Genomic DNA, 25,079 nt, shown 5'->3' with positions numbered 1-25,079 from the left:
GGGGAGCGACCACAGATTCAAGCACAGGAGCGGGGGCGGCAGGTGGCAGGGCCCACGGGTGGATATAGGAGAGCCGGTTTTCAGATGATGGCAGTGGTCTGGGAGGGACGTGTCAGTGGCCCAGGTAAGGGTCGTGGCCGTGGGGATGGATGAGTAGGACAGATGTGGGGGAAGGGGGAGGAGACTTCAGAAGGGACCCTCAGATGTCTGGCTTGTGCTGAAGGGTGGGTGGGAGCGACCTTCGCTCACTGACCCAAGAACTAGGAGCCGGTGTGTGGAATCGGGGTGAAGAGATGAGAACAGAGTGGGGATCCTCTTACAGAGACTTTGAGGAATCTGGATATTTGAGCCTGGAACCCAGATAAGAGGTCCAACCCAAAGATAGCTATTTGGAAACCATTCAGCACTCGAGGAAGCGAAGTTCTGGCCGTTGGCTGATGAGAACAAGATGGAGAGGTGTGTCAAATCCAACCCCTCAGCGTCAATCCACACGTGTGGCGGTCAACGCACCCGTGCTTATTAAACACCTTCTTTGTGCCAAGTATTGGGCGCTGAGCAAGATAGTCAAAAGGGACGACATCTGTGATGTTTCAGCTGGTGAAGAAGACGGGCAACAAGAGAGCAGGCATCTCCCGTCTGCGGGTGAGACAGCCCGTGGAGGGGGGGGCTGAGGGGTCTCGTCTCGAGGGTGGTTAAGGCAGGCCTCTCTCAGGGGGGGATTTGAAAAGAAGTAAGGGAGAATCATGTGGTTTCCGGAGGCGAGCAGTCTTGGACGACGGGGGGGATGTGCAAAGGCCCAGGGGCAGCATGGGGTTGGTTTGTTTGGGGAAGAGCAGGAACAGGGTGGCTGCAGTGGAGGGACGGAAGGGAGGCATGGTGGGGGCAGGTGGGGACATCGCTGGGGCTGAAGCTTGAAGGGCTTTCGGGTCATGGCGAGGACCCGGACTTCGCTCCAAGGGTGACAGGAAGTCTTCGGAAGGTGTTCCGTCTGATTTAATATTTAAGAGGTCACCCTGGCTGCCATGTGGAGGATCGTCTCGGGACACAGAAATGGAAGCAGGGAGATGGTGGGGTGTGAGGGAGGGGCCAGGCAGAGCCCCGAGGGGGCTTTGAATAAGGGAGAGACAGCGCAGAGGGTAAAGCCCAGCAACTTGCCTCCCCAGGGTCACAGGGTCATCGCCTTGGCTAGGGCACATGGGATGTGGGGCCTGGGGACCTTCACTCAGCCCAGGACCGTGTCATTCTCATCACCGGGGCTACCGCATGGCAATGGATTGGTTGGGCTGTGTCTCAACTCAGAGGCCGTCGTGAGGACCCCGTGGTTCCCAGGGCCTGAAGCTACGTCCCCTGCAGTCACTCTGTATCTCTCACAGCTCTGCGTGTCCAGCCGCCCAGAGTGGCCGTGTCTGATCTGTCCCAGTAGACGCTAGGTGTCTGGGGGCGAAGTCCACGGCTGCCTCTACCCACGGCACGTGGCACACGACGTGTTATGTGATCAATACTGAGCTGAATAAATGGCTGCATGATTAGGCACATCCTAACATCAGCTTCCCACGTCCAGTTTCCAGACTGGGTGCTAGATTGCAGTATTAAATTAAAATATTTTATTATGGAGGCCATAGCAAGGTAAAATAGTACTTTTCTGGGATGAACTGATTGGCCGTATGCACTTAGCCATCAGCCCAATGAAAAGAGAACAAGAGGAGACCAAGTCAAAAGTCCTCTGTTCTCTCGGGAGAACAGAGAACAATTCCTATAATTGCCAGGTCTACACAGGGCTCTGACCAGGAACAGCCTGCTCTAACTCTGGGGACAAAAAGCCTCACTGTTTTAGGTTTCGTCTCTGTCCTTCTGACGCTGACCAAGCCTGGCCTTCCTGATGGGAATAGAGTTCCTTGAGACCCTTGGAGGAAGTTGCACGTCTGCAGTGCTGGCCCCGGCCAGAGAGTTAGGAGAGCGTCATCTGGAGCATCCCAGTTACCTCCACTCCCTAGCCTGTCATCGTTCTCCGCAGCCTGACCCACTGCTATGCGTCTCTGTATCTCGTCATCACTCTCTGTCTTCCCTGCTGTGGTGGAGGCACCCCGACGGGCAAGGGCTTTGTTCTGTTCAGTGCTCCTTGTCAGGGATTCTGCCTGGCACATGGCAGGTGCTCATAATTTCAGTCCTGAGCTGTATAGTCTGCTGGCACCACGAAAGCTGAACGCTTATGTATTCGGTGCCCAGCCCATGAAGGAGCTGCACCTATGCACTGCCACTATTTTTTTGTCTTAAAAATTTATTTATGTGTAAATTTTTATTGAAATGTAGTTACAATGCTATGCTAGTTTCAGGGATTCAGCAAAGTGGTTCAGTTATATATATATATATATATATAATTCTTTTCTTTGCTTCCATTATAGGCTGTTACAAGGGATTGACTATAGCTCCCTGTGCTATACAGTAGGTCCTTGGGGGTTATCTCTTTTGTATATGGTAGTGTGCTTTCGTGCTCAGTCACTCAGTCGTGTCCGACTCTTTGTGACCCCATGGGCTAGCCCGCCAGGCTCCTCTGTCCATGAGATTCTCCAGACAAGAACACAGGAGTGGGTTGCCATTTCCTACGCCAGGGGGTCTTCCCAGCCCAGGGATTGAACCCACGTCCCTTGCATCTCCTTGCATCAGCAGGTGGATCCCTTCCCCCTGAGCCACTCGGGAAGCCCCTGTGTACGATAACGTGTGTATTTTAATCTATCCCTCCTTCCCTTCTCCTGTGGTAACCGGGAGTTTGTTTTCTATGTCTGTGAATCTATTTCTGTTTTGTGAGTTCACTCGTAGTCTTTTTTTTTTTTTTGATTCCACATATAAGCGATATCATATGGTGTTTGTCTTTCTCTGTCTGGCTTGCTTCCTCCAGTGTGATCATCTCTAGGTCCATCCACATCGTTGCAAATGTAAGCACTGCCACTTTTAAGAGCATAATGAAATAGTCGCTCTCAGGATAATGACTCTTTTTCAGGATGGCGGTTTTGGCACCAGCCACATGCGTCAAATATGTGGCAATATTTGCTGCCGAAGCCAGAAGCTCGACCATCTGAGCAATCACAAAAACATAAACAATTTCCAGCACAGCCCACGAGAGCGTGCAAAACTGTCCGAGTTCCATCGATGTTCCCTAAATTTCCACGTGTGCCTTCCACACACAGCCCACCACTGCTGGGTACTCGTTTATCTTGAAGGTGAAGGGTTTTCAGCATTTCAGATACACGGAGCACCTGAACAAGAGCCACGGAATAATCTTTTCTGCAGCAGCCAAATGCCAAGTCTTCCAATCAGGAGTCACTGGGCTCTGGTGATTGTGATAATTGCTACCTTTCCAAATTACAGTCTTAGAGCTTAGAGGAGAGCGGGGCATTCAACTCTCACTTTTTTAGCTCGGAAAGCTGAGGTTCAGAGGTTACTTCTGAATGTCTTCTGAGCTTTATGACTTTGGATTTGGAGAGGTGGGTTGGCAAAGACCACCTGAAGTTTCTCTGCTCATTCATTTATTCTAAAAATTTTAGATGTATTTAGAATTTTTTTCTATTTGGTTTTTTTCCTTTTTAAGAATTTATTTTATTGAAGTGAAGTTGATTTACAATGCTGTGTTCATTTCTGCTGTACAGCAAAGCGATTTGGTTATGCACATAAATTCTTTTTCACATGCTTTTGCAGTATGGTTCACCACAGAATATTGAATAGTTCCCTGTGCCACACAGTAGGACCTTGCTCTTTACCCACTCTACATACACGAGTTCCACAAACATAAACCGAGCACTTACAATGCCCCCAGCACGTTGGTAGACCCTTAGTTCATCCATGCCCTGCTCTCAGAGAACTCAAAGGCTAGTAAGGAAGCCCAGCTTGGAAATAGAAGCTTGCACATCTAGTAGCATCCAGGAGGAACACACAGGCTGTTTTCATTCATTCACTCCACACACTCCTTGAGCTGCTCTACTAAGCCACGTGCTGGCCACTAAGAGGGAGTCCCAGCGTCGACTCCCCCGTCGCTCCCAGCCTGGGGGTGGTGGCTGGGATGCCAGTGAGTCAGAGAAAGCCTCGGAAGAAAGAGTGGGAGTCTGCCAGGGAGACTGGGCATGGGGAATTGTAGTGAGAAGGAGCGGTCGCTGCAGAGGCAGGGGCGGTGAAGGGTGTGGGGAGTGGGCAGGGAGTGAGGTTGGGGGAAATGAAATGTAAGAGGGCAGGGTGGGGGCAGTCAGGTTAGGAGGGTACGTCTGGATCAAGGTCAATATGCAGCCTGTTACTCTTCTCTGGATTCATCTTTTTTTTTTGCTGCAACGCGTGGCACGCAAGATCTTAGTTCCCGACCAGGAATTGAACCCACACCCCCTGCAGTGGATGTGAAGAGTCTTAACCTCTGGACCCCCGGGGAATTCCCCTCTGGCATCATCTTTTGCTTAGGAACTGCTCATCGGCATAGAGATTGTGTTCATCTACATCCTCCCCTAATTCTACCTGTACCCCCCACAAACTCACGCAGAAAGCCTCTCCATGTAATGACAGGGTAACACATGAAGCCTTCTGGTGGGCTTCCCAGGTCACTCATGGGTAAAGAATCCACTTGTAATGCAGGAGACCTGGGTTCGATCCCTGGGTCAGGAAGATCCCCTGGAGGAGGGCATGGCAACCCGCTCCAGTATTCTTGCCTGGAGAATCCCATGGACAAGAGGAGCCTGGCGGGCTACAGTCCATGGGGTTGCAAAGTTGGACAACCTGAAGCGACTGAGCGCACACGCACAAGCCTTCTGGAAGCATGCAGCTCTGGATGAGTGATGAGGAGAAGGGGAGGATGTGTAGTTGCAGCCCCCATGTGGGAGAGAGGTGGTCCTGGGGAGGAGGGGAGTGCAGGTGAATGAGGGGAGTGCCAGATACCCCAGCGTCCAGTTCCAGGGACTCTCCTGGAACTCCAGTTTCCACCAGAAAAAGATGTTTATGAAAAAGACAGAACCTGAAAACCTCCTTCCCCTGAATTATTTTAAATAGGTAAATTACTTCTGCATTGCAGCAGAAATGAGCTATTTGATGTTCATCTTGCTAATTACAGTGACTAATTTATCGTTTGAAAGGAAGTTGATTGCTTGACTGGAGTCAGAGTGACCCGTGGTGTTTAAGAATCGCAGGTTTCAGCTCTCGGGTGTCTCTGCTTTCTCAAGCCCCTCCAGGCACGTCCACTTTGAAGGCCCGCATCCCTTTTGTGGGGTGGATGATAGAGCAGGTGCTTCATTAGTAAGGTCTTCCTGGGCTGCAGCCGGGGTCTCCCGATACTGAACTCCAAGGACGGGCTGACTGTGCAGCGGGCCCCCCCTTCTCTGGGCAGCCTTCCTTGTGCTGGTTTTATCTTCATTTTCCTTCCCTCCTGGTGAAGGCAGAGTCAACAGACCCGCTTCGGGCAAATAAAAATGCCCACTTGTAGCAACAATGGGGACATCTCTGGGATCCTAGGGACTAGAAAGGTTGACAGCATCATCAGAATGATCTAGCATGCATCGCAAGGAAAGCACACCTTCCAAAGTCCACTCAGTGGTTTGACTGCTCCGAGTTTATAACATGAAGACCAGATGTGCCATCTTCGTTTCGAGAGACTGAAAAGAAAGATAGCTCTGTGTGCGTGTCGGGTGGCATGCGTGTGAGGTCAGTTCCGCCAACGCCTGGGGAGCACGCAGTGAGTGCCCAGGCTCCAGGCTGGCACTAGAGGTACAGGGAGAAGCGGGATTCTGCAGACAGTCCTACTTGGGGACAGAGACACAAGAGCTGGTAGACTCAGTGATAAGGTAGAGTCATCAAGCGCCCTGGGGATATGGTGGGGAGAGCGACTAACTTTGGGAGCTGGGAATACAGTGTAGAGGGGGGGATGAGAGAAGGACAAGGGAAGTCACAGAGGAAAATGACATGGGATCTGGGCCTTGGAAGATTTACCTCCCTGGCTAACAGAGGAAATGTAAACACGGTTCGCTTTCTTTCCGAGTAGAATAGACCAGGCGTGTGAATTTGTCCTGGCATCGTTGACACTTGACTGTGAATCTCTAATAGCCACGTTTTTGGCATTTGTGAGAACGATCTTCCTAGGTTTCACTGTTTCGTGATTTTTAATTTAACAGCGGGTGAATACAGGGTGGTTGCTGAAAAAGTCACCCTTTATATAAATACAGAAAGTCGATCTCCTGTAAGTCTCCCCTTCTGCCCCCACTTCCCCCAATTCCCTGTGAGAAGTTTGGCGTCAGTCTTGTATCTTTCTCTGCATCTCTGCAAGCAGAAACATATCTGTTGATTGTCTCCTGAGAGTGCCTACAACTGTTTGATTCTGGAATTGCGGAATTAAGAGGAAACAGGCTGGGACTTCCCTGGCGGTCCAGTGGCTGAGCCTCCACGCTCCCAATGCAGGGGGCCCGGGTTCAATCCCTGGTCAGGGGTCCCGCATGCCACGACTAAGACCTGCTGCAGCCAAATAAATAAATATTTAAAAATACAAAATAAGAGGAAGCAGGCCTGCCAATTTGAAGACTCACAGACGGAGACCCCGAAGGTGAAGTGACATGTCTAGACATTAGGAGGACAGCTGAGAGGCCTTTGTTTGGTATCTAATGTCCTTCCCCTAAACCCCGCTGCTCTGCTTCTGAGGGACTGGCTCTTTTTATCCTTTTAAAGGAAGGCCAAGGTCTCGGACGTGGACACTCTTTCCAGTCCATAGGAGGTATTCTTAGTGGCAGACCTGCATGTCAGAGTTCCATTGTCTTGTTGCCCTGAGCTCACCCTTTTCTGCGTGTCCCTAGGGGCCTCCAGCCCCTGCAGCTGCCAGGCAGCTGAGCTTGGAGGCTGCCCAGGTGTGTCCAGTGAGGAGCGGACAAGGGACCAGGTTGAAGCATCTCCTCCAAGAGCTCCCAAAGACATGTGGGTTTCTTTTTTTTTTCTTAAGATAATGAAAAGTGTTCAGGCATTTCCCTCCTTGTGAATATCCAGTAAACCCCAAATCATAAACAGTACCTGGGTCAGGAGATAAACTCCGGTTGTGATAGAGCAGAGGAGGGGCGTGCTCAGAGCTGCCCGTGAGCGTTCCTCTCAGACCCTGTGCCTTCCTCCCGGTTTCTGAGCTTCTCCTCCCTTCCCTGGTCCTGGACCAGAGACAGGCTGGCAAGGGAGACGAAGCGTGATTTCCCGCCAGGGTGACAGCCATCACCTCGGCTCTTTCTGGCTTCTGATGCGTTAGATCCAGGATCATGTATTTTTAGCAGACCTTTCCCACCAAGCGGTCACACAATATCCGGGTCAGGAGGAGGCTGCAGGTGGGGGGCCTGCCCTCCCGTCAGCTGGTTCCCACGCAGGGCTTAGGCTGCTCTCTGGGGTTTCCAGCCTAGAACGGTCTCTCGACTCTGGTAAAGGTGGCACCTCTTGGGCCTGTAGAACTCAGGGATGTGTGTGCTCAGCCTCCCACACAGTCTCTGGTCCTAGATGTGCAGGAACCCCAGTGGGCCGCCCATCCTCTCCCACCATAGCCAGCGCCCAGGGTCACCCCCAGCTCTGCCTCGGCTTCTCTGACAGCCTCTTCTACCCTTACCCCGTGGCTCCCTCCTACCCAGCCCCTGGCTTTGTTTTTTAAAATTTTAAACTTTCGCACCTATAGAAAAGTTCCATGAACAGTACAAAGAATCCTCTGTCACCCAGATCCTCTGACCTTTCCTGTCTGTCGATGTGTAACATATACAGAGATGGTGTCATTCCCCGTCACTGCTAAACATCCGGTGGGTACCATATGGAAGTCAGGACACTTTCCCACATAATACAGGATCTCTCCAGGAGTACACTTCGGGCTCACTTGTCATGTCTTGTTGGTCTCCTTCGATCTGGAATGCTTCCTCAGTCTTGGCCTGTCTCACCTTCTTGCCCGTCTTCCATTCTGTACTTCGAACCCCAGCTGTGTCTGCAGACGTTTGCTGGTGACCAGGCTGAGGCCATGCATTCTTGGCAGGGTCCCGTAGAAATCAAGCTCTCTTTCCATATCCGAGGACGTTAACCTTGATATTGGTGTCTGCCAAGTTTTTCTGCTGTAAAATCATTGATTTTTCCCTTTGTGGTTGCTCAGTATTTTCTCGGGGAGGAATATTCCCATGTATTGCCAACACAAGTCTGTTTCCCGTCAGACTTCCAGCCACCATTCTTGGCAAAGACGGCTAGTTTCTGCCTGCGTTGGTTACCACTGTGATGGTTCCAAGGAATGCTTCTCCATCTTCGTCATTCCTTCTACATTTATTAGCTGATATTCCACTGAAGGATAAGCTTTCCCTTCTTTCTTACTGATTCGTTTTTTCATTATTTATTTATACCTGTTCAGACTCATGGGTTCATTTGATGGGTTGTAGTCTGATACTCGCGGATGTTCAAATCTGAATCAGGCCACTAGCAGGCTTTCCAGTACGCTGGCTTCTGTGTTCTCTGACATGTCCGCATCAGTCTTTGATTTCTTTACTTTATGGTGCAAGTTATCCCAGGGTCATTTTGTACTGTCCCTGCCCCAGTCCTGAATCACTCACTTTTCCAAGGCCTCTGTTTCCTTTGAGTGGAGCCTGGTTTGTAGACACCAAAATCTGGCCACTCAGGGTGCCCATTGCTACTGCTTTCACGTGTGTACACGCATCTATAACGACTTCTACATCTGTCTGTGTGTGTGTTTTTAAAAATCCCTGAGATCAGGCCAATGCTTCTAATCTTAATCCAAGACCTCAGGGCTCTTCCTAGTCTTTCCTCTTTCCAGGGTTTAAATTTCTTCAGACAGTGAGAAGCCTGACTCCACTGATTTGTGCCACCTTCAAAGCGCTTGTTCATTTGCTCTATGTACCCACCTCCCAAGCACTCCAGAGCAGCCCCCGCCTCCCTCTCAGATGCCTCTGCAAGGCACCCCTCTGGCTCACCGTCCTGCACGCTCAGATGCCAGCATCTTCTGACTGGCAGGTGAGGGAAGGGAAGGGGAAGAAAAGGGAAGATGGGAACATCTCCATTCCCTTTCGATTTTGTTTCTGTTTGGACTGAAAACTTAATGCAGGCAATTTGAGGACAGGCCCCAAGATTTACATTGTTGTAGTCATTTCTTTGTCAGAAGCTTAGTTCAAGCCCTTATCTCCTGAGCCCAGGATAATAGTCGCCTCGTCTCATCGTCTCCTTGGCCTTTGGTTTCCGTGGTCTCTGCCTCTCCTTCTTACCTGACCCTTTCTCTATTTCCCATCAATCTCAGGATTCAGACGAGGGATGGCCACCATTTTGACCTTTTTGTTTCTCTCCAGCGCCCCATTCAGATTCTTATTTCCTGCTCTGTTTCAGGGCGGCAGACCTGCAAATATATAACGTCAGTGATCTTGCTCCACAAATAAGAACCAATAATAGAGCAAAGCCAGAGGTCACAAATGCATCAGCAGGTTGTTATTCAGGAAATTAAGCTTCTGTAACATAGAGTAGAATACTTACCTTCTCTGGACGGATATAACAAGCTAACAGAGGATCCAGAGTGAACGGGAAAGTAGGTATAACGTATAAGAACTAGGTGTGTGATGCTCTGTGTGCACGTCCTTGTCTGTTATGGGAGAGGCTCTCACTGTTTGCCGACCACCTGAAGGCAAGTTACCTAGAAGCCCCTCTCCGGCTTCTTCTTGTTCCCCTCTGGGGTCCTTGGCTTCTTGGCTTTCTCTGCCGCTACTCTGGCTTGTTCTTCCAGGACTCCACTCCTTTCCTTCCCCATCAAAGCTTCCCCTGCCCAGGGCTCCATTGCCTCTGGCGGTAGCACAGCCAATTAATTAACCTGATAAGTCCAATCAATAGTAAGGTAGTAGGTGTTTATGAATAAAAAGGCCATGCTTCCCAGTCGCTACAGGAGCAGACATTGCTTAGCTCAGAGAAAAGGGGTAGGGGCTAGAATCATGAGTTTTGGGGGGCAGTGGGGTGGGAGGGGCAGGTGGGCACGATGTCCTTAGGACACAGCCAAAAACTGTACCCATGCGGGCAGGACCGGCTGTGTGTGCAGGTGAAAGGATCGCCAAGTGTGAGAAAAGGCGTGGAACACAGCACGTCCACACCAGCACACCAGCGTCAGCCTTGGAGGTGTTCTGGAGTTTCCAAAGAGGCCAAGGGTCTCCGGACACCGTGGCGTCTCCATCTGGAACAGTCCTCTACTCTGGACAGGACGAGAGTTTGAATTTCCTGTGACACGTCTCCTGTATTTGTACGTTGAGAAATCAATTAGCGTAATTGGGGCAATCAGAGACATGAAACAGAGGGATCATTTACTGAGAACAAATGTCTAGAATTGTCTGTTTTGCCAGTGGAATTTTTCACAGTTGGTACAAGAAAATACTGCAAATTAAATCATTCAGGCTGAGTGATTTTTTTTCCCTTTCTCCTTAAAAATGTTAAAAGAAACACAGCCTGGCTGAGATCTCCTCTCCCTCCCATCAGACAGATTGCTGCTCAGAAGAACCCACTAAATTGACATTTTACCTGAAAAAAAAAAAAAAAAAGAGCAAAGGCAGATGAACAACCCCAGGTGTGAGTGCTTGGCATAAATCTTTTTGCCAGAAAGATACTAAAATGGTTGTCTGCCGTGTTAAGACCATGTGGGACAAGATCATATGGCGGCCAGGTGGCCTGGGAGACTCAGGATAGAGTTTCTAGGATGTGAAAAGCTTCGAAGAACACTGCTCCCACCCTAACAGCAAAAAAAAAAAAATGCCTGGATACTCTGCAGAATTACAGTTTCCCCTAAGCCTATCAGAAAGCTGAGATCTCAAGGCAGCAAGGTTGGCCGAATTCTCAAAAGAGACAAGCCCTCCTAGGAGAGGCCACCGTTTCAGTTTTGGTAGATCCAGGAGAGAAAAGCAGTTGCCATAAAGCCGACGTCTTAACAGATTCTTGGCTAGCAGGCCAGCGTGGCTGCAGTGTGTCTGGAACCTCAGACCTCTACGAGGTGCTCCTGAGAAATACTGGAGTAAATCAGATCAGAGAGCGTCCCTGGGGAGCAGACAGCTCACCACAGGAGAGCAGGTGTTGCCTGCGACTGTGGGATCGGGGTGGAGGGGACCACAGACAAAGCCTTGCCTGCATTCCAGACTCTTCATTTAAGTGAAGCAAAAATAGAGTCTCTCCCCTTCGGACCCCAGGCAGAAATCCCGTGTCTAGGGGAGAAGTAGTCACACTGCCTCTGCCTTTGGTGAGGGTGGGAGAGCTTCCAGCCCCAGGACACAGCCAGAGACCCCTGCAGGAAAGCGGGGGCACAACCTCTGTACCCCTAGGGAGGGCGGGAAACTGGGGCCAGTAACTGTTTTGTACCAAGAAAAAAAAAGCAGCGGTCTGCTTCTGCTGGGGGAGGAAGAGCAAGGAAGTGTCACTCAACACCAAGTATAGAGACAAGGCATGTTTTGCTGCTATGGAGAAGAGGGGAAGAAATGATGGAAAAAAAAACAACTTCCACCTTTCAGGTCCAAGAGCAAAGCCTGCCTAAGGCTGAAGCTGGGCCAGGACAGAAGAGAAGCTCTCTGCTCCAACCTTGTAACAAGGAAGAATGTAGGACTGCAGGGAGTGGGGCAAGAGTGTGGAGAAAGACCCCAGTGGAGGCACAGGCGTGCCAGGATGGGCTGGAAGCTGAGGGGAGATCGGGAACACAGAATAGGCCTCTGGCATCCCAGCTCCGGCTCTGGACTCAAGGTGACAGAAGCCTGCCAAAGGCTGTGTGCGCCAGGAGTCACCAAACACCCAGGCGCAGGCCAACTCCTGAGTGCATTGACCCAGCTCCCCCACCCCCACTTCTGTGCTAACAGCTTCTCAGAAGAAGAGGCATGCCCATTTCCAGACACAAATTACTTCAGTCTCTACTGTTCTTCTGTGTATAATGCCTGGCACTCAATTAAAAATTACTATACACACACGCACCCAAAGTAAGAGAAAACAAAGCATTGTCAATAGACAAAGCCATCAACAGAACCAGACTCAGAGATGACGACCTGGAGGTTGGAACTATCAGATGGACTTTAACTGTGCTTAATATGGATCCAGTAGGGAAAATGGACACTATTCACGAACAGAGGAAGTTTTAGCAGAGGGGTGAAAACTGTAGAAAGGTCTTAGTTGCTCAGCTCTGTCCCAGTCTTTGTGACCCCATGGACTGTAGCCTGCCATGCTCCTCTGCCCATGGAATTTTTCAGGCAAGAATACTGGAGTGGGTTGCTGTTTCCTTCTCCAGGGGATCTTCCCAACCCAGGGTTTGAACCCACATATCCTGTATTACAGGCAGATTCTTTATCATCTGAGCCACCAGGGAAGCCCCAACTATAAGAAAGAGCCCAGTAAGAAATGGGCTAGATTGTAAGAAATGCTAGAAATTAAAAAAAAAAAAAAAAAAAACTTTCTTGGCAATGAGAAATTTATTCAACAGGCCCAAGAGTAGACTGGACACAGCTGAGAAAAGAAACAAGAACTTGATGATAAGTCTATAGAAATGATCGAAACTGGAGGAAAAAAGGAAAAGAGTAATGAAAGAGAAACAGAACCGAGCAGGAAAGGGCTGTGGAACAAAATCAGTTGGTCTAACGTGTGTGTAGGTGGAGACCCAGAAGCAGGTGTCTTTAAGAAGAGGAATTGGCAAGCTGGCATTTTCCTGAGAAAGGCACGTGTTAGAAAACGGCCACAAGTAGCTGCTGCTTTGCTCCCCAGTTTCTAATTTAGTTGAACCTTTTCCTCTAATATCCCTCCATCTCCTTCTTGTTTATCTTCTACACCCAGTTATTTGAGTGAAGGAATAGGTGATTTCTCCCCACAGTCCCCCTCAGTAGCCTGTCTGCCATTTGGCACGGAGTGGAGTCATTGTCAGGTTAGCTGGACCAGCTGAAAAGGTTTGAGGAAGATTCAGCAGCCTTTTACTTGTAGCCAACATCTTGGCAAATAGATGGGGAAACAATGGAAAGCGTGAGAGACTTTATTTTGGGGAGAGGGGGCTCCAAAATCACTGTAGATGGTGACTGTAGTCATGAATTAAAAGACGCTTGCTCCCTGGAAGAAAAGCTATGACCAACCTAGACAGCATATTAAAAAGCAGAGACATTACTTTGTTGACAAAGGTCCGTCTAGTCAAAGCTATGGTTTTCCTAATAGTCATGTATGGATGTGAGAGTTGGACTATAAAGAAAGCTGACCACTGAAGAATTGATGCTTTTGAACTGTGGTGTTGGAGAAGACTCTTGAGAGTCCCTTGGACTGCAAGGAAATCCAACCAGTCAATCCTTAAAGAAATCAGTCCTGAATATTCATTGGAAGGACTGATGCTGAAGCTGAAACTCCAGTAATTTGGCCACCTTATGTGAATAACTGACTCATTAGAAAAGACCCTGATGCTGGGAAAGATTGAAGGCAGGAGGAGAAGGGGACGACGGAGGATGAGATGGTTGGATGGCATCACCAACTCGCAAGCTCCAGGAGTTGGTGATGGACAGGGAGGCCTAGCGTGCTGCAGTCCGTGGAGTTGCAAAGAGTCGGACACGACTGAACGACTGAACTGAACTGATCGACTTGAGCCTTGATTTAACTCCAATACAGCACACAGATCCTGATTTTAAAGGGGTGGTAGATTACAGTCCGCCTCTGTCCATAGTTACAGCTAAGAGCAAGAAGCTCCCAGAATTTGCACCCCTCCCCTCTTTGTATTTGAGCAATAACAAATCTGCTGAAATAAATAGGTAGTATGAAATGAGGTGTTTATTCATAAAACATTCTTGAAATACTGAAAGTAGTCTCCTATACAGACTAGCTGTGCCTCTAATAAGTCAGTTGTACAAGTTTCTTCGTGTACATGTGCAGTAAAGTCACTTTCAGGCTTTCAGTGACTTCAGCTGCTGGAGGTGAGCAGTCATCCACCCGCTGAGCCCACCTACTGGACAAGACTTGCTGCAGTTGGTCTGGGGGTTTGTGCATCCCTTGTATTCAGCTGCTTCACAGAAGAAAGAGGAGGGCGCTTGATGAGAATGGCTGGGGACATGGTTTCTAGAATTTGAGCTCATGGGTTTGGAATTCAAACTCGCGTTGCCATTGTCAATGGACTTGCGCCCGTGGCTGCGTGCAGGCTGCCCTGAAAAGACCTCCATGAAGCTTTCTGACCCCTTTAACCAAGCAACTCCTTTCTCGTCTGTGCTACATGGTCCTATACCTGCATTTGGGGCATTGTTCACATGATTTCTCATTTGTCTATGCATCTCTTTTCTCTACAAAACTGAGTCCTTCGAGACTCAGGGTTTGTGTTTCAGGCCTCCCTAGCACCTAGCACGGTGCCACGCACGGAACAGGTCCTCAGTAAATGTCTGCAGAAGCAGATTAAGTGTGTGCTCGGCCTGAAGCGACGGTCGCTGGGACAGGAGTTTGTCACAGCCGTGACCAAACCTCTAGAGCCTTTTGCACACTTCTCATAGCTGTGCCATGTGGGGCTTACCCTGGAGTCCTGGTGAGGGCGCTGCATTCAGATCATCCCAGAAATGGACTTGAAAGTACCTTAGGGTGACTGGGTTACAAAGTGAGAAAAATGAGCCATCAAGAAGACATCTTTGAACCAGGAGCTGAGGTGGAAGCTGAGTAGAGTATTGGAGACGCTGATCTATTTAGACCATCCTTGTCTTCTGCCAGAGTGCAGCTTCGGGAGGGGCATGTGACTTAAGGAGGGAAGCAGAGGGGCTTCCTCAGGACCAGGGCAGCGAACGAGTAAAATCCTGGGGACCATCTACAGGGCTCGTGGCCAGCCCCACGGGGACGCTTACGGTGACTGGGAAGTCCCTCTAGGCTGCCTGGTAATCACAAAGGACAACCGTGCTTTCATCGTCTATGAAAAGAGACATAGTAGTCCCTCCGGTTGAAAAGAAACAAAAACGCAAACCCTTTCTTCTGGGGAATCAGGTTAGCTCTGTCTGTGGCGGTGCCCTAGAAAGGCTGTGTGACCTGAGCCAGGCATTTGACTGTTCCAGGCCTCCGTTTCCTCAGGATCCAGAGATCTCCAGCATCCTGCTGGACACCGGCCTTCTCCGGGCAGATAGTACACTGACCCTGAGGCTCCAAAGAGCAGGGACAGTCACCCTGGGGCTTTAGCAGTAAAAATGAGTGTTTTCTTTCTAGACTTGCCACTTCCCCAGCTTTGAGGCATATTCAGGGCCAGTAACTGCCCCCGGAAGGTGATTGCAACCCACAGCACCACTGAAACCCTAGCAGTCAACACACACACACACACACACACACACGCACGCGCGCACACACACACACACACACCCACCATGCACAAGCACAGCCACAGCCGAGACCGCTGCGGTGAGCAGACTGCGATTCCCATGACCACACACACGATCCTGAGTACCCGTGTAACCACGCTCAGCATGCCTGCGCTCAGCACACTGAACCTTCCAGACTAGGTGGCTGTTGGGTGTGTAGACGGGATTGCAGATCACAGTGCTGGTGAGGGAGAGGGTCTTCTGCCGTGAAGACCCACCCCAGTACTGAGTCAGGATGCAAAGCTGGAGAGTGGCTCCTGGGGCCACTAGCAGGTCACCTGACAAATTGCTTTTCTGCAAGTCTGTGTTTCCAAGATGATTTGAGGGGGGCTGGTGTACTTCAACCCCGAGCTGCCCTCAAGCCTACCCTTGGCTGTCTTCTGATACCCAAGGCACCTGTTGTATTTGCCGCATCCAAGACCCAACGTAAAGACGGTCTCATACACGTCCTTACTCTCGGGTCCCCTCTCCCGTCACAAGGCACCTGTGTCGCGTGCCTGCAGTGATCGCTCAGCACTCTCCTCTGTGGTTTTAGCAAAGCAATAGGACCCATCTGTTCATGGGTGGGGACACTACCACTCCCAAGCAGGATATGTGTGCTTTAACTGGAACCTTCTGAAAATGGTGCCCGGATGCAAAATGAAAGTGGGTGTTTCGGGACCCCGAGGTGGAGCTGCAGAGGGGTTTGAAGATGGGTGAGCCAAAGACCCCTCCACTCACATCAGCAAGAACCAAGTCCCTCCATCCTTGTGGCGAGGGTCTTTCTTACTGGCCAGAGCCCGAGGTGGCCCCGGGGCACCCCCTGAAAGGGGACGTGTGAGCACAGGGTTGAGCAGCAGAGGAGACAGGGAGGGGAACGTGGGAAGAAGGGAGAATTGCTGGTGGGGAAGGAGGTGGCTGGAGATCACTGACTGATGAAAACCATTCTCTATGTAGAACCGAGATCTCCTTCTGCATTGGAACTGACAGCCATCATGTAGTCACTTATCTGTGCTCTGAGTAACTCCCTTTGAATTCGGCTTTTGCCAGGAAGTTTTGAGATATCTGAGTGCAAGGGCAAACGAATCAGAGGCAGAGGGGGACCACTGGGGCTGACTGGCTCCTGACTCTAGGACCCAGAGGAATTCCACCGGGGCAGCTGGAGCTTCAGCTGCTGACTGAGGGAGTTCTGCTTTTGTGGACTGATGATTGGGCCTGAAAAATGTTTGCTTGTTTTTTTTTTCCCCCTAAAATTTAACTGTCAGACAAGTTTTGATCCTATTTGAAATGCCAAGGTAGCCAAGGGGCTATTTTATTTCACTGAAGTATAGTTGTTTACAACATTGTGTTAGCTTCGGGTATATACCAAAGTGATTCAGTTATACATGAGTGTGTGCTAAGTCGCTTCGGTCATGTCTGACTCTGTGACCCCATGGACTGTAGCCCACCAGGCTCCTCTGTCCCTGGGATTCTCCAGGTGAGAATACTGGAGTGGGTTGCCATGCCCTCCTTCAGTGGATCTTCCCGACCCAGGGATGGAACCTGCATCTCTTATATCTCCTGCTTTGGCTTGCAGGTTCTTTACCACTAGCACCACCCCGGGAACCCCTATATATTTACATATATTTTCAGATTCTTTTCCATTATAGGTTATTGCAAGATGTTGAATATAGCCCCTGTGCTGTACAGTAAACCCTAGCTGTTTATGTTATATGTATAGTCTTTTGTATCTGTTAATCCCACATTCCCAGTTTATCCCTCCCCAACTTCCTCTTTGGTTAACCATACATTTATTCTGTGTCTGTGAGCCTATTTGTTTTGAAAAGAGATTCATTTGTATTATTTTTTAGATTTCACTTATAAATGATATCATATACTTTTTCTCTCAGACTTATGATATACCCTAGAACTATTTTTTAGATAAATTATTGGCTTTATTTTATTATTATTTGGCCACACTGGAAGGGTTGTGTGATTTTAGTTCCCTGACCGGGGATTGAACCTGCACCCTCGGCAATGAAATCAAGGAGCCCCAGCAGCTGGACTGCCAGGGAATTCCCCCAAGGGGCTATTTTAATACTAACTCTTCTGTAGAGGAAATCTTACAGCCAGATGATTGATGGTATTTAGTTTTCCGATGACCTTCTTCCAAAATGCATTATTTTACTAAACATCCATCTAGCTCTACAAATGCTTAGGAGACCCGGGTGTTGCTGCTTTGCCGTTTCTGGTTGCTGCTGTGAAAATTAACCAGGGGGTTAAAGCTAGACCATCCCAGTTAAGTGGTGCCTGCGCCCGGCTAAGATGTGAATTTCAAGGTCGCTGCTGGTTTTATGAGAGCTTCCACACTTCATTCACACCCGAGGGTGGGGGGCTTGTTACCACCCTCTTTCTTTCCATCTGACTCGCTACAGAAACCCTGCTCTGGAGCCAGCCTGGCTCAGTCCTGAGCCTGGGTAGACACCCCTCCGGGGTCCCTTGGGTCTCCCCTTCCGGCCTTTCGCTTCCCCTCGGGGGCAGGAGCCTCAGGACACACGGAGCCTCTAACCCCACCCTCCCTGCCTCTCTGCTCTCCACAGAATGGGTTGAACGGCTTACATCTGGCCTCTAAAGAAGGCCACGTGAAGATGGTGGTTGAACTTCTGCACAAAGAGATCATCCTGGAAACCACAACCAAGGTACGTCTCTTGGGGAGCCAGAGCTCTCCCCTGAAATTCACGCGTCGCCCCAAACCCGCAGGCCGAAGAAACCGGTCCTTCATGACGGAAACCCAGTCCTGCTTCTGAACGTCTCTCCTCCGTTCAGTTGCTTCCTAGGTCTATGAGCCCCTGAAGTCACTTGGAAAGCACAGGATCCCATTTCCACAAAATTCGGGGGGCCTTTATCCTCATCGCTAGACTATAAACCTAAAAACACAACCCCTCTCCCAGTGGCTTCACGCTGTCCCAGGCTGAGAGCACTGGAAGGTCCACAGGCAGGCGCCTCGTGTCCAAATCCTCGCTGAGGTGCTTCGTACTCTGTGACCTTAAGCGAGTGACTCAGCCAGTGAGAGGCCTTAGTATACGCATCTTTAAAATGGGGATTCTCATAGTCAGTTGCAGGATTGGTATGAAAGTTAAACATGGTACTGTATAGAAAATGTCTACATAGAAAGAAATAAGTATTGGTGACTATGTCATTTGTAAGGGCTTCGGAAGAATCCAGATCCCTCCCGTTCATTCTTCTCCAGCAGGTTCTTGATCATTTCGAGATCTTGCTCCTTGATCACTTCCAAACCCATCTGCTCTCTTTACTGGGTCCCTTGAACAGCGAACAGAGTTCTTTTTTACTCCGAGCATGGCTGGCATCACACCTCTCATAACAGGAGGCTTCTCCCCAAAGCAGTAGATTATAAACACCAGTGACTCAAGTCCAGAAACTACAACCATGAAATTGATGCATTGATACATGTTGCGAGTGCATTTATACGTGTTGTGAAATCAGTTTCATTTCTTTTGCATCTTATTTGTTTATTCAGCACCCTTCAGCCAGCGTTTAAAGACAAACAACATTAAATCAAACAATCACCTCTGTTTACCATGTCCTTTGTTACCTACGTCCTTCCTTTGTTACGTACATCCTGTGGGTTTTTTTTCCCCCTTGGCCGGTCCCCTCTGTGTCTTATTTTTCATTTCCTGTTTATTTAACGTGGCCTCGAGCACAGCGCTGATTTGTTTCACACAGCAAGCGTTTTGCTGCCTCGCGAGCTGAGAACAAGAAGAACAACACGTAGAGAACAGACATAATTTATGGTTATGAAGTGAGATACCAAAATATTATGAAAGTAGAATCGTCTCTGAGGTAGAAGTCTGTAATTTTCATGTCATTTCCCGAACGTGAAGAGATCTCACAGGTGAAATAGACTGACTTGCTCTTCCTGAGCGTGTACAGGGTATTTTATTTTCTAACCCCATGACAAACTGACTATTCACTGGAAGGACTGATGCTGAAGCTGGAGCTCCAGTACCTTGACCACCTGATGCAAAGAGCTGACCTATTGGAAAAGACCCTGAGGCTGGGATAGATTGAGGGCAGGAGAAGGGGACGACAGAGGATGAGGTGGTTGGATGGCGTCAGCGACTCGATGGACGTGAATTTGAGCAAGCTCTGGGAGATAGTGGAGGATAGCCAGGTGGGCAACTGTCCTTAGGGTTGCAAAGAGTCAGATATGGCTTCGCAACTGACAACAAATGACAGATACTGGCTGTTTCCACCCGCTTCCTCTGTGGGTGAAGGGTCTGCGGCTCTTTCTCTCCTGATGCTCTCGCCTACCTGGCTGCAAGCACAAGGCCGTCTGATAGGCTGTGGGGGACGGAGCGGCTGTGCTTTCTCTGGCATCCCCCCAGGAGCTGCAGAAACAGTACGCTCCAGCACGTTTTACGAGCTCCGAGTTTCCCCCTTTGATTGGTATTTTGCAAGCGAACACTTGGTGTGTCTTTGTTATTTATAGAGATGGTATAAGCCGGCGTGGTTTCTGAGGGCCCAACAGAGGGAGTTTAAAAAAAAAAAAGAGTGAAGCTGAAACCGTGGGCAAAGCAAGAATCACAACAGATTGGGGAATTGTAATGGGTCTCGCAAGCAGGAGCAAGATTAAAAAAAGACACGACTGAAAAGCCAAAACCAATATAGATTCCTAAACTGTGCTTAGAAATTTTAAAAGTGTGAAGCAAATGTGTTCCCTGCCTCCCACCTCCGCCTCCAGAGGCCAGCTGAGCATCCAGGCTGGTGGTGATCGAACATCGTTGACCGCCCCCCCTACCCCCGCCCTCACTCAGCATCTACCACAGCCACCCACCCTGGCGTGAGCTCTGGGACTCCCTGGAAATGGAGAAACTGGGTCTTTGTGGATCCAAATATAGCTAAGTAATTTTTCCTGCTGCTTTGAGGGCATGTTCCTTCACGCCGAGGGAGGGGCAGAGAAAAACCCATCTCCCTGTGACTCTGAACCCAAGGCTGGGGGGCTTTCTCCTGAGCCTTGCAGCGTGTGCAAGTGTGTGGATGGGGGGGTCCCTTCCTCAACCTGGGCTGCCTTCGGCCCAGATCATGAAGATGTCACGGGCTGAGACCCACAGCTGGGCCCCGACAGCCCTCCCTGGCCAGCTTTCTCTACGTGGGTTTATACAGTTGAGCCCTGCTGCAGTGGGTCAGGCAGGAAGGAGCAGATGGAAAGAAACATTTGATAACCCCTCCTGAGCTGGCCTGGTGCCTGGCCCACACGTGCTCGGCCTGTGCAAATAATTGGATGGACACAGCGTGCCTCCTTCTAGGTGGGGAGGCCTGGAGGTCCCAGTCCTGATTCCTAGAGAAGGTTCTTGTGCCAGCACCCTGTTCCTCTCAGTACAGGGAATGAATCAGACCCAGGTGCCAAGGCCTCTAAATGTAAGATCTTTGAACTTCTAAGAATAATGATAAATTAGCATCTATATACTCATTTCTGGCTCTTGCTCTCTGATGGACATTTGAGAAAGAACCCTTTTGCTTATCAAAAAGGAGAAATCAGAAAGACAAGTTCAGGAGGTAACCAGGGGACACTCCTCCCTGAATCATGTCACACGGTAGAGACAAGAACCTGAGCCCTGAGGCTCTGGGGCAGCAGTGACCCGTGGGGGCCCCTCACCCCCCAGGCGCTTGGATTTGATGCTCAGACTCCCAGGAGAGGCACTTGGTTCCTAGTGGCCGGTCAGTGGCCCCATCGCCAGGGCCGAATTTGAAATTCCAGTTCGGTGGGTTTCCCAAAATGCATTAGCAAGTGGATTAATTCAGTTAGAAACTAACTATAGTTAAAAACCATATGCCGAAAAAAGAAAAAGGGACTTCTCTGGTGGTCCGGTGGCTAAGTCTCTGTGTTCTCAATGCAGGGGGCCCAGGTTCGATCCCTGGCCAGGGAACTAGATCCCACATACTGCAACTAAGACGCAGCGCAGTCAAATAAAAATAATTATTAAAAAAAAAAAAACCCATATGCCGCATCACTGACTCGATGATGTCATCATTGATGGACATGAGTGTGAGCAAGCTCCAGGAGTTGGTGTTGGACAGGGAAGCCTGGTGTGCTGCAGTCCATGGGGTCGCAGAGAGTTGGACATGGCTGAGCGACTGAACTGAGCTGATATGCCGCCTGAACTAGAAAAAGTGAGGTCGTGAGAAATCTCTGCTCCTCACGTAGCAGAGGGCCAGATGGGTGCAGCTGTGGTCCTTATTTGATGGACGTTGTCAAGTGCCTGCCGCTCCTGGAGCAGGGGTGCCCTTGGAGTCACGTGGGTGAGAGGGACTTCACAGAGAAGCAGGGAGGAGCCAAGCAGGGAGGCGGCGTCCTGGAAACAAATGACGCCTACAGGACCCAAGCCTATCCAGAAAGTGCAGTTACACACACCCAGGACGGAGCCAGACAAGAAACCCTGCCTGTCCCCCCACCTTCTCAGAACCTGGCTTCCTAGTCTCTGCTCTCAGTTCTCAGCTTTTAAAAAGTTTACTTTAACCAGTCCCTCCCATCAGGAAGCTTACACAAGCCTCAGTCTCCTCCATCACAGGGCAGACAGAAGAAGCAAGAAAGAATCACAGTCCCATAATGACTAAAACCAAACCACATTACAGAAAGTTAATCAGTGTGAAAAAGCAGAAAGTTACGCCCCGGGTTTTTGGGACGAGATAAAACCCCAGAGAAACAACTAAATGAAGTGGAGACAGGCAGCCTTCTGAAAAGCTGACTTTGAAACAGCTGTGACCCTCACTTTCATCTAGCGTTCCTTCTGAGAAAGGACTCTCCTGTCTTGCCTGCTGATCTCTGACTCACGGTATTTTATTATTCATATTTTTTGTTTGGATTTTCTGTTGCCAGATTTTATTTTGTTTATTACTCCCCCCCCCGCCCGACACACACACACTTAATTTCGTATTTTTTATTCTCTTCATATATGTTACATAGTCCGTTTTATTACCTTCCCCACCCCTTCACCTATGTCGACGGGCTTCCCCTGGTGGCTCAGCGTTAAAGAATCTGCCCGTAAGGCAGGAGATGTGGGTTCAATCCCTGGGTCTGGAAGATCCCCTGGAGGAGGGCATGGCAACCCACTCCAGTATTCTTGCCTGGGAAATCCCATGGACAGAGGAGCCTGGCAGGCTACAGTCCACGGGGTTGTAAAGAGTTGGACACAACTAGGCGACTAAACGGAGAAGGCAGTGGCACCCCACTCCAGTACTCTTGCCTGGAAAATCCCATGGACGGGGGAGCCTGGTAGGCTGCAGTCCGTGGGGTCGCTAAGAGTCAGACACGACTGAGCAACTTCACTTTCACTTTTCTCTTTCATGCATTGGAGAAGGAAATGGCAACCCACTTCAGTATTCTTGCCTGGAGAATCCCAGGGACGGCGGAGCCTGGTGGGCTGCCGTCTATGGGGTCGCACAGAGTCGGACACGACTGAAGCGACTTAGCATAGCATAGCATAGGCGACTAAACAGCAGCAACCCTCCCGCTTCTGCCTGATGCTTCACCCCCCATCCCCTGCCCGCTCTGGTCCAGCCTCTGGTCGGTGGGTGTTACCGTCATGGCACAGGGTGCTGGCCCGCGGGATCTGCAGCCTCCTTTGTCCCAGGCCTCATGGGGCTCCGGGCCTCATGGGGCTCCATGCCATCCTGCAGAGCCACAGCCTGCGAGTAGCTGGTCATCCAAGGAGCCGGCTTGCCCGGCAGTGCTTCAGCGGGTCTCCGCTGATGATGGGACCCTGAGCCTGCGTGCAGCCGATCAGCTGAGAAGGAGGCGCTCTTATTCCAGAGCATTGTTTTTTCAGGAGGACAGGAAGCATTTCCCTCCCTGGGCTTCCGGTGCCGCTCACGAGGTCTGGTGGGTCAGGAACAGGAGTGTATGCTGTGTGCCCCCTGGGGCCACAAAGGAAGCCTGCTGCCTGCCTGGGGCTGGCGCATGTTTCCCCCAGCTGTGGCAGGCCCCGGGAACCTCCTGTCCGCCCCTGTGTTGCAGAAGGGGAACACGGCACTGCACATCGCGGCCCTGGCGGGTCAGGACGAGGTGGTCCGGGAGCTCGTCAACTATGGCGCCAACGTCAACGCCCAGTCGCAGGTGATGCTCGGGCCCCAGGGGCTGGTGGGGCTGCCCGTCCGCTTCACCCCGGGGAGTGGAGGGGGGTACACGCACTGTGTGGCCAAGTCCGTGTGTATTCAGGCATCTCCAAATGCTTTCTTGCCTTTTCCTGCTTCAGTGGGCATTCTGAGCATGGTGGGCTGGGTCATTGTGGACCCTGTTCCTGGAGTTGAATAATATGTCTTGTTTAGCTGTGTCTCGTCTATGTATGGAGAGGCATTATGGCGGGGTGAGGGGGAATGTGAAGAAGGGAGTGAAATTAGTGGGCCGTGTGTGTGCACAGAAGAGGCTGACCATTCTGGGAGGGGCAGAAGCAGACTTCTGGGGAGGGTCACCCCACCTGGAGGCCTTTTGCAGTAACCCCGCTTCGCCACTGCAAAGTGTCATGAGTTTTGACAGCTGGAGACACAGGTGGGAATGCTGCCCCCAGGGCTGGGTGGAAACAGGATATCGGAAGAGCTGTCCTTCAGTTTGGAGGATTTTGCACCGGTTTTAGCATCAGTCCATGGGATTGCTAAGAGCCGGACACGACTGAGCGACTTCACTTTCACTTTTCACTTTCATGCATTGGAGAAGGAAATGGTAACCCACTCCAGTGTTCTTGCCTGGAGAATCCCAGGGACGGGCGAGCCTGGTGGGCTCTATGGGGTCGCACAGAGTCAGACACGACTAAAGTGACTTAGCAGCAGCAGTGACATGGCTAGATTCCAATGGCTTTTCCTCTTGGTTTACAGAAAGGCTTTACCCCCCTGTACATGGCAGCACAAGAGAATCACTTGGAGGTGGTTAAATTTTTGCTGGAAAACGGAGCTAATCAGAATGTAGCCACAGAAGTAAGTACCTTGGGGATGTGGCCTCATGGCTGAACATGTCTTGGGGGGAGGATAGGGTCACAGGGGCATGGGTTCCTGGGACATGGCTTGGGATGCATCCTCTGTCGTGATGAGCATCCAGGGCACTGTCAGACCCTGCAAGGAGCTGAGAGACAAAGTCACAGCTGTTGTGGGATGCCCAGACACGTACCAGAGAAATTACCGCAGGGGTGAATCTGTCACTCCCACTGTGACCAACACTGGAGGCTGGGCAGGGGTGGGGGGCATGCGTGCATGTGGGTGACAGGTGTGCCTCGGACCTTTATAAGAAGTATAAACGTCTTGCTCTGAGCCCACAAACACCTTTGGACAAGTCACTTGACCCTGAGTTTTGTCACTGGTGAAATGATGGAATCGGAGTAGACGAAACCAAAGCTTCTCTTGACTCTTAGCATCAGACGACTCAATGATTAGATGGATGTTTTCATTCTGCTTCGCCAGTTCAAGGGGACCCTGTGCCCCTGTACACACCGAGGAGCTTAATAGCAGTAGCTCAGAATTGAAACCTCGGTGCCTGCTGTGGTTTCCAGCGTTTGGTAGGTGTTCAGTAATCTTTGTGAAATGAATGAAGGCCTGATTGTCGGCCATCCGTCCAGGGCCCTGTCCTGACACGGGGTGATGACGTGAGAGGGAGGGAGGCAGAGAGACAGGGCAGTACAGCGCTCAGTAAAAGAGCTCGGAACAAGTCATAAAGGAAAAATTAGTTAAGTGCTATAGGAGAGTTATCGCACGTGCTGTGAGATGGCAGAGAATGAAAGTGGAGCCAAGGAAGGCATTAGG

General features: G+C 50.3%; 1 protein-coding gene across 11 annotated transcripts in view; it reads left to right on the top strand.

The window, feature by feature from the left end:
• Positions 1 to 25,079, top strand: part of ANK1 (ankyrin 1) — a 241,630-nt gene that overhangs the window by 143,292 nt on the left and 73,259 nt on the right. For all 11 annotated transcript variants that reach the window (XR_015155928.1, XR_015155927.1, XR_015155926.1 and 8 more), the window contains exons 3-5: positions 17,873 to 17,971; positions 23,308 to 23,406; positions 24,162 to 24,260. Coding sequence is in view for 8 of the 11 variants with exons in the window: in XM_086379620.1 (XP_086235746.1) it covers positions 17,873 to 17,971; positions 23,308 to 23,406; positions 24,162 to 24,260 (297 nt within the window). In the remaining 3 variants the exon portion in view is untranslated. The remainder of the gene's footprint in view (positions 1 to 17,872; positions 17,972 to 23,307; positions 23,407 to 24,161; positions 24,261 to 25,079) is intronic.

This window comes from Bos grunniens, chromosome 27 (assembly GCF_055505025.1).
Source record: "Bos grunniens cultivar Pamir isolate PY7600 chromosome 27, Bosgru_T2T1.0, whole genome shotgun sequence".
Taxonomy (NCBI): Eukaryota; Metazoa; Chordata; class Mammalia; order Artiodactyla; family Bovidae; genus Bos; species Bos grunniens.
This window is presented reverse-complemented; position numbering and strand designations above follow the sequence as displayed.